Source organism: Anomaloglossus baeobatrachus, chromosome 3, assembly GCF_048569485.1.
Source record: "Anomaloglossus baeobatrachus isolate aAnoBae1 chromosome 3, aAnoBae1.hap1, whole genome shotgun sequence".
Lineage (NCBI taxonomy): Eukaryota > Metazoa > Chordata > Amphibia > Anura > Aromobatidae > Anomaloglossus > Anomaloglossus baeobatrachus.
Window position 1 is genome coordinate 371,553,242 of NC_134355.1, and position 16,653 is coordinate 371,569,894.

The 16,653-nt window shown below is 45.7% G+C and overlaps 1 protein-coding gene across 4 annotated transcripts in view; it reads right to left on the reverse strand.

Annotated features, from left to right (window-relative positions):
• The window catches only part of CYB5R4 (cytochrome b5 reductase 4), a 484,942-nt gene that overhangs the window by 57,417 nt on the left and 410,872 nt on the right, over positions 1–16,653 (reverse strand). For all 4 annotated transcript variants that reach the window (XM_075340162.1, XM_075340159.1, XM_075340161.1 and 1 more), the window contains one exon: positions 8,994–9,080. In XM_075340162.1, the coding sequence (XP_075196277.1) occupies positions 8,994–9,080 (87 nt within the window). The remainder of the gene's footprint in view (positions 1–8,993; positions 9,081–16,653) is intronic.

A 16,653-nucleotide genomic window follows, 5' to 3' on the forward strand; every position in this document is an offset into this window, starting at 1 on the left:
CTAGGTGATGTGAGTGATGATGTCTGTTGTCCTGAGCATCATTTTCAGTGTGCACCTGTCGCATCATCATGGGCATTGGCCATCAATCGTCGGTGCATGACGATTGGCTGCCAGTCTTCTTATAATTAATGTCCACATTTTAACTTAGCCATACTCCTGCCTGAAGAAACCAAAAATCCTTAGGGCACATAGCTGGAATAAATAGCCATCAGGTAACAAATGTTACCTTAAAGATGGCCACCCCATGATAACACTCCAAAATTAATTATGAGAAATAGAAAAAAGGGAGTGCTTTATATTAAAATATCAAAATGTTATTTAAATAATCAGAATGACATTAATGCATATTGTAAGTCAAAAACACATACAGAAAAAAACAAAGAGACAAAAAATTAAGGATATGGCAGGGAGAGATGTGGAACTGTACTGACAGGTTATGTATGCGCCAAAAAATAGATTAATAGCAGAATAAAGTGTGTATATATATATATATATATATATATATATATATATATATATATATATACACACACATACATACATACATACATACACATATATTATTATTATTATTATTATTATTTATTATTATAGCGCCATTTATTCCATGGCGCTTTACAAGTGAAAGAGGGTATACGTACAACAATCATTAACAGTACAAGACAGACTGGTATAGGAGGAGAGAGGACCCTGCCCGCGAGGGCTCACAGTCTACAGGGAATGGGTGATGGTACAATAGGTGAGGACAGAGCTGGTTGCGCAGTGGTCTACTGGGCTGAAGGCTATTGTAGGTTGTAGGCTTGTTGGAAGAGGTGGGTCTTGAGGTTCCTCTTGAAGCTTTCCACGGTCGTGGAGAGTCTGATGTGCTGAGGTAGAGCGTTCCAGAGTATGGGGGATGCACGGGAGAAATCTTGTACACGATTGTGGGAAGAGGAGATAAGAGAGGAGCAGAGAAGGAGATCTTGTGAGGATCTAAGGTTGCGTGCAGGTAGGTACCGGGAGACTAGGTCACAGATGTAGGGAGGAGACAGGTTGTGCATGGCTTTGTATATATATATATACGTATATATACATACATACATATATATATATATATGTATATATACATACATACATAATATATATATATATAAATATGAGATATAGATATGTATATGTGATGGATAGGGGAATCCTGATCCCAGGTGCTGTGAGGCACTACCAGTAAATTAATATAGCCAAGTGGTGCATAGATTCCAAAAAAAGGATAAACAAAAATTTAGAGGTTAAAATATACTTATTAAAGTGCCATGTGCAGCTTCACAGAGGTGGGATTTCAAAAGAAGACACCCGATGACCATTTTGCATGGAGCTCTATTGCTTAATCATGGGGAAGTCTCTATTGCTTAAAGGGGTTATCCGGCTTCTTTGACATTTTTTTTTTTATTTCCCTATTGGGCTACATTGGGGCAGGTAAGTAGATAGAGACCACTTACCTGCCCTGCTGTCAGCCCCTCTCCCCCGGCTCAGAGCGGTCATGTGACCGCTCCTGCCGCGATTTTGCTGCTTCCGGTCATTTCATGTCAACATGGGCAGGGCCATGTTGACATGCAAATGTGGAACAGCTTGTCGCCTCCCTGCTGGGCGGGTACAGTGTGATGAGCCCCGCCCCCTTCCCTGCACCCTCCCACACATTCCCCCGCACTCTCCAGTAACCTCCCCCTGCACTGCTGTGGGGTCCGTGACCTGGGGGCGGGGCCTGGCGGCAGCTGCCGTGGTGTCAGCTCTAGCACCGGGCCCCCTGCTCAGGATCACACATTCAAATGTACCGGCATCACAGATCACCGATGCCGGTAAATTTGAAAGTGCTGATGAGAAGCAGCGCAGCGCTGCTTCTCATCACTGCCCCTCCCGCTGTCTGTGCTCTCTTCAGCACAGCGGTGACGTCACTACTGTGCTGATATGTCTAGAGCACAGACAGCGGACGAACGTGCAGGAGCGGCGGGGACCGAGGACAGGTGAGTAGGTACTCCACATGTGTTCCCAATGGGGATGTGGGGGGTTGCAGAGCCATATGTGTGCGTGTGCAGAGCCATATGTGTGCGTGTGCGGTGCAGAGTCATATGTGTGCATGTGCAGAGCCATGTGTGTGCGTGTACGGTGCAGAGCCATATGTGTGCGTGTGCAGAGCCATATGTGTGCGTGTGCGGTGCAGAGCCATATGTGTGCGTGTGCGGTACAGAGCCATATGTGTGCGTGTGCGGTGCAGAACCATATGTGTGCGTGTGCGGTGCAGAGCCATATGTGTGCGTGTGCGGTACAGAGCCATATGTGTGCGTGTGCGGTGCAGAGCCATATGTGTGCATGTGCGGTGCAGAGCCATATGTGTGCGGTACAGAGCCATATGTGTGCGTGTGCGGTACAGAGCCATATGTGTGCGGTGCAGAGCCATATGTGTGCGTGTGCGGTGCAGAGCCATATGTGTGCGGTCCAGAGCCATGTGTGCGTGTGCAGAACCATGTGTGTGCGTGTATGGTGCAGAGCCATATGTGTGCGTGTGCAGAGACATATGTGTGCGTGTGCGGTGCAGAGCCATATGTGTGCGTGTGCGGTACAGAGCCATAAGTGTGCGTGTGCGGTACAGAGCCATAAGTGTGCGTGTGCAGAGCCATATGTGTGCGTGTGCGGTGCAGAGCCATATGTGTGTGTGTGCAGAGCCATATGTGTGCGTGTGCGGTGCAGAGCCATATGTGTGCGGTACAGAGCCATATGTGTGCGTGTGCGGTACAGAGCCATATGTGTGCGGTACAGAGCCATATGTGTGCGGTGCAGAGTCATATGTGTGCATGTGCAGAGCCATGTGTGTGCGTGTACGGTGCAGAGCCATATGTGTGCGTGTGCAGAGCCATATGTGTGCGTGTGCGGTGCAGAGCCATATGTGTGCGTGTGCGGTACAGAGCCATATGTGTGTGTGTGCGGTGCAGAACCATATGTGTGCGTGTGCGGTGCAGAGCCATATGTGTGCGTGTGCGGTGCAGAGCCATATGTGTGCGTGTGCGATACAGAGCCATATGTGTGCGTGTGCGGTGCAGAGCCATATGTGTGCATGTGTGGTGCAGAGCCATATGTGTGCGGTACAGAGCCATATGTGTGCGTGTGCGGTACAGAGCCATATGTGTGCGGTGCAGAGCCATATGTGTGCGTGTGCGGTGCAGAGCCATATGTGTGCGGTGCAGAGCCATGTGTGCGTGTGCAGAGCCATGTGTGTGCGTGTACGGTGCAGAGCCATATGTGTGCGTGTGCAGAGACATATGTGTGCGTTTGCGGTGCAGAGCCATATGTGTGCGTGTGCGGTACAGAGCCATAAGTGTGCGTGTGCGGTACAGAGCCATAAGTGTGCATGTGCAGAGCCATATGTGTGCGTGTGCGGTGCAGAGCCATATGTGTGTGTGTGCAGAGCCATATGTGTGTGTGTGCGGTGCAGAGCCATATGTGTGCGGTACAGAGCCATATGTGTGCGTGTGCGGTACAGAGCCATATGTGTGCGGTACAGAGCCATATGTGTGCGGTGCAGAGCCATGCGTGTGCGTGTGCGGTGCAGAGCCATGCGTGTGCGGTGCAGAGCCATATGTGTGCGTGTGCGGTGCAGAGCCATATGTGTGCGGTACAGAGCCATATGCGTGCGTGTGCAGAGCCATATGTGTGCGTGTGCAGAGCCATATGTGTGCGTGTGCGGTGCAGAGCCATATGTGTGCGGTACAGAGCCATATGTGTGCGTGTGCGGTACAGAGCCATAAGTGTGCGTGTGCGGTACAGAGCCATATGTGTGCGGTGCAGAGCCATATGTGTGCGGTGCAGAGCCATATGTGTGCGGTGCAGAGCCATATGAGTGCGTGTGCGGTACAGAGCCATATGTGTGCGTGTGCGGTGCAGAGCCATATGTGTGCGTGTGCGGTACAGAGCCATATGTGTGCGTGTGCGGTACAGAGCCATAAGTGTGCGTGTGCAGTACAGAGCCATATGTGTGCGGTGCAGAGCCATATGTGTGAGTGTGCGGTGCAGAGCCATATGTGTGCATGTGCGGTGCAGAGCCATATGTGTGCGTGTGCGGTGCAGAGCCATATGCGTGCGGTGCAGAGCCATATGTGTGCGTGTGCGGTTCAGAGCCATATGTGTGCGTGTGCGGTGCAGAGCCATATGTGTGCGGTGCAGATCCATATGTGTGCGTGTGCGGTGCAGAGCCATATATGTGCGGTACATAGCCATATGTGTGCGTGTATGGTGCAGAGCCATATGTGTGCGGTACAGAGCCATGTGTGTGCGTGTACGGTGCAGAGCCATATGTGTGCGTGTGCAGAGCCATATGTGTGCGTGTGCGGTGCAGAGCCATATGTGTGTGTGGGCGGGCAGAGCCATATGTGTGTGTGCGGTACAGAGCCATATGTGTGCGGTGCAGAGCCATATGTGTGCGTGTGCAGTACAGAGCCATATGTGTGCGTGTGCGGTGCAGAGCCATAAGTGTGCGTGTGCGGTACAGAGCCATATGTGTGCGGTACAGAGCCATATGTGTGCGTGTGCCGTGCAGAGCCATATGTGTGCGTGTGCGGTGCAGAGCCCGATGTGGGGCTGTTATTTGCAATGCTGTAGTGATACCAGGTCAGGTGCTGGGGAAGAATACTGACAGGGAATGTGTGTGCAGGGGGCGGGCAGGGGGCGGGCATAGGGCGAGGCTGGACACTGGGGTGGGTGGTGACAGCTCTGACTGGGAGGTTTTGCACAGGAAGTTATCATGTTTGCTGGATCTGAATGTAAACAAGAGCTGCCGAGAATAAAGGGATAATTCAAGAGGAACAAAAGTTAGAAAACAAAAAATAACAATGTAGGTGTGATTTATATGACAATACAGCACAGATAAACTCAAAAATTTTTGTTAAGCTAATGTCGGACAACTCCTTTAACCATAATTAGGCAATAGAGTTCCATGCAAAACTGTCATCAAGGGTCTTCTTTTGGAATCCCACCTCTGTAAAGCTGCACACGGCACTTTAATAAGTATGTGTTAACCTCTAAATTTTTGTTTATCTTTTTTTGTAATCTCTGTACAACTTGGTTATATTAATTTCTCGGTAGTGCCTCACAGCACCTGGGAATAGGATTCCTCTGTCCATCACTTTATACACACATATATATATATATATATATATATACACATATATATATACACATTATATATATATATACACATATATATATATATACTTATATATATACATATATATATATATATATATATATATATATATATATATATATATATACATATATATATACGTATATATATACACACACACATATATATATATATATATATATATATATATATTTTCACTTATATATATACATATATATATATATACATACACACATATATATATATATATATATATATATATATATATATATAAAAACACATATATACACATATACATATATGTTACGAGAGGGACCCGGAGAAGTGTGCCAAGATGGGAAATGGACAGCTTCCGCCGGTCAAGGTCCACTGTGCGGTGTAAGGGACCGCTGCTATGGTCAGGAAAGAGTGAGCGGGTTGCTACTAGTGATCGTCTGGAATGTCACAGACGATCTATGTACACCGGTCCGCCCTAACCCGTGAGGGTTGTATGGCTCGGGGCTTCTCGATCGGTGTACCTGTTGCACGGGGACGCACAGAGGTGCCTACGCACGTGTGCCAGCGGGAGTCACAGGATATGGCACGAGGGTAGCACAGAGGTGCCCACGCACGTGTGCTTTCAATAACCAGGTGAGTCCGGTGGAGACTCGAGGAGCTCACCTGGGACAGGAACACGGCCTGTTGAAGGAGATACTGCCGGAGCAGCAAGGCAGGAACACGGCCTGTTGAAGGAGATACTGCCGGAGCAGCAAGGCAGGAACACGGCCTGTTGAAGGAGATACTGCCGGAGCAGCAAGGCAGGAACACGGCCTGCAAACCAGGTGCTGCCTAAGCAACAAGGGCCAAGCCCACAAAAGACAATAATGCCTGAGCAGTGGCGTGGCAGCACACCAAACATAGAAGGACGGTCGCACGCCGCCATGATGGCAGGGGGAGCTTTTAAGGAGGTGTAGCTCCACCTAAGGGCGGGCGCGAGATGGACGTGACCCAATCAGGATTCGTGACGTCTTGGCCCGGCCAGTCAGGATTCAGCACACCACCAGCCTCGTTATCGGGCTGTGTGATATCAGTGAGCGAATCAGAAGACGTCACGTGGGGCACATACTCATCTTCCTGCCTCTGGGTCATAAAGGCGGGATCCTCGGTTTCACAATGTGCAGAGATAAGGGAAGTCTTGCTGCTTCCCTGAGCATCCATCCTTTGCACACTGCGCAACCTCCCAGACCCTCTGTGATGCTGAGCAGGAGGGCTCACGGCAGACAAGGAATGGGGGACCACCTCATTCCTTGCAACAGGAGAGCCACGAGGTGTAACACACATATATATATATATATACACATATATATATATATATATACGCACATATATATATATATATATATATATACATATACATATATACATATATATATATATATATTAGCTGTACTACCCGGCTTCGCCCGGGTTAATAACTGCTGTTAACAAAATAGAATGTATTAACAAAAATGTATTCTGCACACAAAAACCACAAAACAAATAGATAGAAATGTAATTATTAAATTGTTGCCTATATTAACCAATCAGAGATCAGATTAATTAACTGTAGCAAAATTGAAGCTAAGCTGTGATTGCTTGCTACTGACAGCCTGATAAATCTCCAGGCAACAGAAAGCCCTCCCCCTTGACAGTATATATTAGCTCACACATAATAGACAGGTCATGTGACTGACAGCTGCCGTATTTCCTATGTGGTACAGTTGTTGTTCTTGTAGTTTGGCTGCTTATTAATCAGATTTTTATTTTTGAAGGATAATACCAGACTTGTGTGTGTTTTAGGGCGATTATGTGGCGAGGTTGATGTATGTGTGGTGAGATGTGTGCTGAGGGTGGTATATGTGTTCAAGTACGTGGTAGTGTGTGGCGCATTTTGTGTGTGTGTTCATATCCCCGAGTGTGGTGAGTATCCCATGTCGGGGCCCCACCTTAGCAACTGTACGGTATATACTCTTTGGCGCCATCACTCTCATTCTTTAAGTCCCCCTTGTTCACATCTGGCAGCTGTCAATTTGCCCCCAACACTTTTCGTTTCACTTTTTCCCCATTATGTAGATAGGGGCAAAATTGATTGGTAAATTGGAATGCGCGGGGTTAAAATTTCGCCTCACAACATAGCACCCGGCGCTGCCCAGGATAGTAACTGTCTCTCTGTTTCTCTCCCATTATCTGTCTGTCTCCCCCTCTGTATATATCTCTCTGTCTCTCTCTCTCTCTTTGTCTGTCTGTCTCTTTCCCTGTCTGTCTCTGACTGTCTCTGTCTATTTCCCTGTCTGTCTATCAATCTCTTTCCCTGTCTGTCTATCTATCTCTGTCACTTTCCCTCTCTTTCCTTGTCTGTCTCTTTCCCTGTCAGTCTGTCTCTTTGTCTGTCTCTTTGTGTCTGTCTCTTACCCTGTCTATGTCTGTTTCTTAGCCTGTCTGTGTCTGCCTCTTTCCCTGTCTGTGTCTGTCTGTTTCCCTGGCTGCATTGTGACACGCCAACATTCCACATAAGGGCGTGGCTGCGCATTCTTCTGAAGTTTTGGCTGCACTGTGGCTCCCAGCTGCATTAACTTTAATGGAGGCAGGTTTTTTGGTGAATAACTGTAAAGCGCGGGGTTAAAATTTCCCCTCAAAACATAGCCTATGACGCTCTCGGGGTCCAGAAGTGTGAGTGTGCACAATTTTGTGGCTGTAGCTGCGACGGTGCAGATGACAATCCCGGACATACACACACACATACATACATTCAGCTTTATATATTAGATATATACATACACTTTTTCCTGATATTAATCTATTTTTTGGTGCATACATAACTTTTCAGTGCAGTTCCACATCTCACCCTGCCATATCCTTGATTTTTTATCTGTTTTTTTTTGTATGTGTTTTTGACTTACAATATGCATTAGTGTTATTCTGATTACTTAAATAAAATTTTGATATTTTAATATAAAAGCACTCCCTTTTCTATGTTTCTCATGCTCCTGAAAAAGCCCAGTGTTGGTGAAACGCGCAATGAAGTACCTATGCGACCCCTTCTGCTCATTCTTTTGTATCTTAATGGCATCATGTCTCAAGGTATAGAATATACAGCAGTTAGGATTAGGGTTAATTTAGGCACATATGTGTGTTTCATTATACTCGTATAAAGCCTTTGTCCAGGTTCTGGTGTGATTTTAGCACCTGTTATGTACACTTATATTTAAATAATCAGGGCATATGTTCCTATTACCTGAGGTCAGGCTCAGATGTATTTTCTGAAATTTGTATTTAATTGTTCCTTTGGCATCTTAAAAGGTGTGCATTATTATATGCAGCCTTTTGTGAAGACTTCATTTTGGCACTTGCCATCTATACATAATTAACTGGCCATGTGTTCTTATAGCTGCTGTGCATGCCTATTGAGTTTATTATTAGTCTTGTGCTTTCTAACCTTTGCCAGGTATCTGTACTAGGTTTAGTTACGCGCTCATTACAGTAAGATTTTTAATGTGAGTTATTGGGAGTTCTTTGCCACTTCACATATGGGATATATTTCTTCATCTTATTCTCTCATGTGTATCTTTTAGTCTGATCTCACCTTACCACAATGTTATCTTCGTATTATTTTTCAATAAAGTTGATGTATTTTTTCATTAATTGGTTGCCCTTATTATATACATTTCTCTTATGGGGACATTAATTTTGTTTGATTTTTCCAATTTGAAAAAGCAGTCTTTTCGTTTTTGGATATTGTTTATTTGGGGTGGTCATTTATTTTTGGTGGAGTAAATTATAGGATGGTATAAAAAAACCCATTTACCTGTCATCAGATAAACACAATGCTTCCATTTGCTCTCTCCATAAGATGTCAGCTTCTCTTTGGTTGAAGAAAATGAGTTTCACTTTTCTGAAAGCATAAAATAACATTTTCAGTTTTCAATTATTAAAGTTACAAATATGCAAGTCTCTGTTCTTATTGGCAATGACAAGGATTTCATTCTTATGTAGTCCAAGGCGGATCGCATTGATATTAAGTCTGTAAGGTTCTATTTTTTTATTATCTGAAATTGCATAGCAAAATAATATGTAGCCAAAATGTAAAGCAAACCTGAGGCAGCATGGATCAGAGTCTGGTCAGGTATGCTTTTTTTCTCAAATGCTGCAACATTATCAAGAAAATGTTGTCAAAAGATGCGGTTGGGGCCCATAGCCCACCAAAGACATTAATAGTGCGGAGCCACCCTCAAATGACTTTTCCCAGCTCTCTTGTTATGGGACAGACCTATCAATCACCCATCAGGGGAGGTGCAGGACAAGTCTCATCTCTGGCTATAGTCCCCAGATCTTCTAACTATATCTTCTCTGAAAAACAGGATTGTTTCAAAGAAAAACCTACCTGGCTGTAATCAGGCAGTAAAGCTTTGATACATGCAGCTTGTAGCTTGGGCAGCCTAATTCAGCTGATAGGTTCCTTTTAGGCTATGTGCCCACGCTGCGGAAAATGCGCAGATTTTGCCGCGGATTTCTCGCGGAAAAGCCGCGGCTTTTCCAGAAATCTGCAGCACAGCTACTCCCCAGCCATTTCTATGGCATTTGGGAAATGCTGTGCCCACGCTGCAAATTTTTCCGCAGCGGAAATCGTGCGGATTTTCGTGCGGAAAAATCTGCAGCATGTCAATTATTGTTGCGGATTTCTCCGCAGGGTCCCATATACTTACCTGCCTTGATAGAGACCCGAGTCACTTTCTCCGTCCGGTGTACAGCAGCGCGGTGGATCCAGCCAGGTACAGGAAGGAAGAGGTGGGCGGGGCCTGCACGAGCTCTGGTCATGTGACAGCCGGAGCTAGTTCAGGCCCGCCCACCTCCAGCACAGTGAACCAGACGCTGCCTGACAGTGACCCGGCCGCCGGAAAGCGAGGTGCTGCATGATGGAGGTAAGTATGAGCACCCCGATCACTGCAGCACTTGTTCTGCATTGAGGATGCAGTGCCGAAGCCATGGTACTGTATCCTCAATGTAGAATGTCCGCACCATATCCGCACGACATTCCGCTGTATATCCGCAGCATTGAAACAGAGAAAGTTCTGTTGCGGATTTATGGGAGCAGCTGCGGAATGTCTTGCGGATATATCCGCAGGACAATGTCCCCGTGGGCACATAGCCTTAAGGTTTCCTGGAAGCAGCCATACAATTGTTTATTGTATGGTTTGTACAAAGCAGCAGTGTGTGTGCTATATGGCAGTTGTTCTGAATAGTAGCCAACTGACCAAGAAAATGTCCTGAAGGACAAAGACACAGAAGTGCAATGAGAAGTATTGCAGTGGCCCCTATCTAAATAGTGGGGTCTGCCTGGATCACTGAGCAAGACCCATCTCAACGGTAATAACCTGTAGTAGAGCAGAGAGTCACAGGCATGCTATCCTTCCACTCTCTTCTGCTAGGCATAAGCAGGGCCGGCCATAGCTGGAATGGTACCCTGTGTGCAACTGCCCCCACCCTACTGATTTTTTACCCAGTTTCCCAGGACATAAACGAGAACAGGAGGCCATGTTTTTTATACCCTCAGAAATTGATCTCTTCAAATGTACTCTAAACTCCTCCAAATTTTGCTGGAAAATCTGCACCTCAAATCCACATTAATTCCTCCACATCTGAGCTCATCCTTATAGGGGGTCTTCTGATCTCATTTATTCATGCCGTATCTATGGATATTACATAATGGATGGTACATGCAGATCTCCCAAATGGGGCCACATGTATCTGGAGAATAAGGCACTGCCGGTCTTGCGTGGAGAGATGGTATAAATTCCTATAAACTTGGATGGGAGTTCTGCCATCTCTGGGCTGAGAGCGGCGCATGTCGTGGCCCCATTGGTGGGATCAGCATCTACTATACAAATCCTGTGGATAAATGTACAGGATGAGAATAGCAGTCAATGCACGATGGAGCTTGGGGCCGGTACTACGTGTACTCAGGACCAAAAAGGCCAAAATACAAAAGATGTCACTTTATATGCTGTTTCTATATTGTGTTGTCCTGTACAATGTGCACAGCTGATATTTCCCACTCTACAGTTACAGTATGTAAATGTTATCCACATTGTAGAGCCCACCCATATTTTTGGACTATCCTTCCTGTTGGTTGCAGATCCATGCCTCTGCCTATAGTGCAGCCTCCTCCCCCAGAAACTGGAAGTAAAAGTAGATAAACACTTCACACAGCTATCTCTCCCAAGATTCTCAGTTGTGTGCACAGTCAGTTCGCTTAAGAATGCATTTTGTATCGGGAAAAGAGTGTAACCTCTGATAATTTATTTCCAAGGAGAACAAAGGTATCAGGTCTTCACTGTAAGTTTAAACTGCCTAAACTTTCTGTCCCAAAATTATCCCTGATGATCGGCCAAATGGCTGCTGGTAGAGGAGCATGTGACCAGACCAGTCCAGCAGCCTTCTCCAGTAAAAAAAACACCTCACATGGAAAAACTGCTTTTCTATTGGAGAAGGTTAAAGGATAGATCTGGTTCCATGCTCCTACATCAGCATTATACAGTGGGGAAAATAAGTATTTGATACACTGCCAATTTGATACATTTTCGTACCTACAAAGAATGGCGAGGTCTGTAATTTTTACTGTAGGTACACTTTAACTGTGACAGACAGAATAAAAAATAAATCAAGAAAATCATATTGCATGATTTTTAAATAATAAATTAGCATATTATTGCATGAAATAAGAATGTGATCTACCAACTGTGGAGACACGGGGCTCAGTGGGTGCTCTGGTCCGCTAAAACCTGCCGCCTTTAGAAAGACAGCGTGGCTCAGGGCTCATCCCAACTGAACGCCGGCCTCCCTAACCGTGGGCGTAACACTACTCAGACAACACAGGGTGAGGGAACCACAATAATTAGACTTTATTGGATCCCCAAACAATTAACGGCACATAACACATAACCAGCAAAACACAAATGTAACAGGCAACAGAGTCTCACCCTTCCGCTGGCTCACCAGGGATTTAGAATGTCCTTGCCTCAGAGGTTCCAGGGCCGCTTACTCCAATCCAGCAGTACCCCGCGTTCGGCGGGCACCCACCGAGAAAGGAATAGCGCCAGATTTAGGAAGCTGTGTGAGGTCTGCAAAGTCTGTAGCCAGGTGACCAAATTGTCCCAACCTGGGTTTCTTCCTTAAGTAGTCCTTGGTATGATGATACAATCCTGGCAGCTGAGGTCGAAATCCCTAGACTGTGGATATGGTCTCCAACCGGAACCGGAGTCCCTAGATTGAAACCATAAGATATCGTGATCCTCTAGTCAGCTCTTAAGAGCTTAGACTGGATCCATCAGCATCCATCAACAGCCACCTGGTGGCTTAAAGAAATCCCTTTTATAGCCACAGCCTTCCACTTGGATACACTGCGTCCTCATCGATTGGTTGGACAAGATCACCTCTCCCATTGGATGAATCTCAAGCTGCATGGACAATGTTCATCAAAATGATGTCTACAGAAAGACTGAGGGTATACATGTAGTCTGGAAGTCACCGACTAGACAATGGCTACTAAAGTAATCACATTAGCAATACACAACTACATTACAATGATTACTGGAAGAGTCTGGATAAACAATACGTCTGGCTTTCAGTGGCTAAAACAATTACATGAGTCAACAAGAGTCTTGTAAAAACAATGAGGGACTTATCCCCCGTCTATAAACAAACTATCAACCTGTCTGGCTGAATGTTAAAGAAACTTTAACCCATGAGAATCTATGTCGTCACACCAACCAGCAAGAATTCTGGCTCTAACAAACCTATTATTTTTTCTTTAAGAAGCTCTCCTACTCTGTACTCACATTATCTGTATTAATTGCAGCTGTTTGAACTCGTTACCTGTATAATAGACATCTGTCCATACACTCAGTCACTTGCCAAACTCCACCATGGCCAAGACCAAAGAGCTGTCTAAGGACACCAGGGACAAAATTGTAGATCTGCACAAGGCTGGGGTGGGCTACAGGACAATAGGCAAGCAGCTTGGTGAGAAGACAACAACTGTTCGTGAAATTATAGGAAATGAAAGAAACACAAGATGACTGTCAATGTTACTCGGTCTGGGGCTCCATGCAAGATCTCTCCTTGTGGGCTGAGTACGATACTGAGAAAGATCAGGAATCAGCACAGAATTACAAGGGAATACTTGTTCAAAGGCCTGAAGAGAGCTGGTGCCACAGTCTCAAAGATTACCTTTAGTAAAATGCCTTGCCGTCATGGATTAACATCCTGCAGGGCAAGCAAAGCCCCCTAGCTCATGCCAGCACATGTCCAGGCTTGTTTGAAGATTGCCAATGACCATCTGGATGATCCAGAGGAGGCATGGGAGATGGTTATGTGGTCAGATGAGACCAAAATAGAACTGTTTTTATCAACTCCACTTGCCGTCTTTGGAGGAAGAAGAACCATAAGTACAACCCCGTCAACACCGAACCAACAAAGAAGCATAGGGATAGAAACATCAAACTTTGGGGGTGCTTTTCTGCAAAAGGGGACAGGATGACTGCATCGTATTGAAGGGAGGTTGAATGGGGTCATGTATTGAAAGATTTTGGACAACAACCTCCTTCCCTCAGTAAAAGCATTGAAGATGGGTCGTGGCTGGGTCTTCCAGCATGACTATGACGCGAAACACACAACCAGGGAAACTTAGGAGTGGCTCCGTAAGAAGCATCTCAAGGTCCTGGAGCGGCCTAGCCAGTCTGCAGACCTGAACCCAAAGAAAATCTTTGGAGGGAGATGAAACTCAATGTTGCCCAGCAACAACCTCGAAACCTGAAAGATGTGGAAAATATCTGTATGGGGAAGTGGGCCAAAATGCCTGCTGTGCCTGCAGTGTGTGCATTGTAAACTAGGTAAAGAAGTGAGGACACGTCTAACCTCTGTAATTGAAAACAAAGGTACTGTACTAAATATTAAGTTCTGTTTTTTTTTTATTGTATTGCATATATCATTCAATAAAATGCAAATTAATTATTTAAAAATTATACAATGCGATTTTCTGGATTTTTTTTATCCTGTCTCTCAGTTGAAATGTACCAAAGACAAAAATTACCAACCTCTCCATTCTTTGTAGGTTGGAAAACTTTCAAAATCGGCAGTGTATCAAATACTTATTTTCCCCACTGTATGTGCATTGGAGAGCTTTGAAGTCTGTGAGGAAAACTGTAATAATAAGTGCAAAAGAACCTATAATACTTATATAATAGTAAAGTAGCATACCACTACAGCAAAAAAACCCATTAATTTTATCAAAATGACAGCAAGCAGGTCAGTTAGAGATCCTGGAATCAGAGTCTCTATCTCTATATTATGCTGCTCTCAGGTGGGGGAGCAAAACCCTGGTGACAGATTCCCCTACATGTCTGTAAACCTCTAGCAACAAAAATGAGTACACACCTAAGTGAAAATGGCCAAATTGTGCCCAAAGTATCAATATTTTGTCTGCCCACCATTATTTTCAAGCACTGCCTTAACTCACTTGGGCATGGAGTTCACTAGAGTTTCACAGGCGTCACTGGAATCCTCTTAAAATTCTCCATGACAACATCATGTAGCTGCTGGATGTTATAGACCTTGCGCTCCTCCACCTTCAGTTTGAGGATGCCGCACAGATGGTTAATAGGGTTTAAATCTGGAGACATGCATGGCCAGTCCAGCACCTTTACAGTTTCTTCAGCAAGGCAGTGGTCATCTTGAAATACTCCCCTGCAGTGCAGTGTCCGAAGGGAGGGGATCATGCTCTGCTTCAAAATGTCACAGTACATGTTGCCATTTATGGTTCCACCAATGAACTGTAGCTCCCCACAACCGACAGCACTCATGCAGCACCAAACAATGACACTTCCACCACCATGCTTGCCTGTGGGCAAGACACCCTTGTTTTTGCACTCCTCAACTAGTTGTAATGCCTGATTGGAGCCACAGACTCAGACTGGCTGTAAGGGGAGTCTAGAGAAAAGCCGCTCACAAAGCAGGACCCCAAGAAGTCTGCAACCCTTTAACCCCTATACAGGGATTTGGAATTACACAGAGCCCCAGAGATCACTACCTGTGGTAGGCTGTAGTCCGTGGTCGTCAGGCAGGGTCAAAAACCAGGAGATGCTAAACAGGAACAGAATCGGCAGGCAAGGGTGTAGTGAGGAGACAAAGCAGAGGTCAAATCCGGAACTGGCAGCAAGGTAGAAAAACGACAGGCAGGAGGGTAGTCAAACAACAAGCAAAGGTCAGCGCACAGGAATCAAAATACAAACAGCACATGAGACAGGAGTGCAGAACTATCTCTGGCAGTGGTCATGTGACAGGAGGGGGAATAAGAAGAGTGTGGTGTCTTCCCATTGGCTGCAGGTGAATGTTGGCAACTTCAGCTGGAAGACACACGCCACCTACAGTCAGCCAGTGGTACTGCAGGTTCCAGGGAAACCCAGCCTAGTGGATGAGCGGAGCCTGTGCTCCGCAGAGCCACGGGCACTGACTCCTCTCCCATCACCAGCACTATCCATGGTGGTAATATGGCGTCGTCTGGCGATCAGAGCAGAAGTCGCAGGAGTGGACTCCAGTGGGGACGTGACACTAGTTGTCACCACACACGCGTGACAAAGTCTGAGCCATGCAGACCAATTTGATGCAATGGTCATAGTGCATGGTCTGAGCAATGACAAGGCTGAACCCCACGCTTTTAACCTCTGCAGCAATGCTATTCTGAAAAGACAACCTCTGGATATGGTGCTGAGTATGTGCACTCAACTTGTTTAGTCGACCATGGTGAGACCTGTTCTGACTGCCGCAGTATGATTTTGGCCACCATGCTGCAGCTCAGGTTCAGGGTGTTGGCAATCTTCTTACAGCCTAGGCCATCTTTTTGCAGAGCAATAATTCTTTTTTTTTTCAGCTCTTTAGATAATTCTTTGCCATGAGGTGCCATGTTGAACTTCCAGTGACCAGTATGAGAGAGTGTTTGAGCGATAACAGCAAATTTAACACATCTGCTCCCCATCCACACCTGAGACCTTGTAACGCTAATGAGTCACATGACACCAGGGGGGGGAAATGGCTAAATAGGCAGAAATTGGTCATTTTCACTTACGGGTGTTCTCACTTTCCTTGCCATCAGTTTAGACATTAATAGCTGTATGTGGTTATTTAGAGAGCATATCAAATTCACGATAAATGAAGAAGGTGATCCAGCTGAGCGATCAGGTGATTTATTCAGTGCAGTTCAGACAATGCATAGAGACGTTAACGCGTTTCTGGCTTAACGCCCTTGATCATAATTATAATCAAGGGCGTTAAGCCAGAAACGCGTTAACAACGTCTCTATGCATTGTCTGAACTGCACTGAATAAATCACCTTCTTCATTTATCGTTTCTGTGCAGCCAGGGCAGGGCCGGATCCGAGTCTGAGGCACGGTGAGGTCAGACGTGGGTGAGCT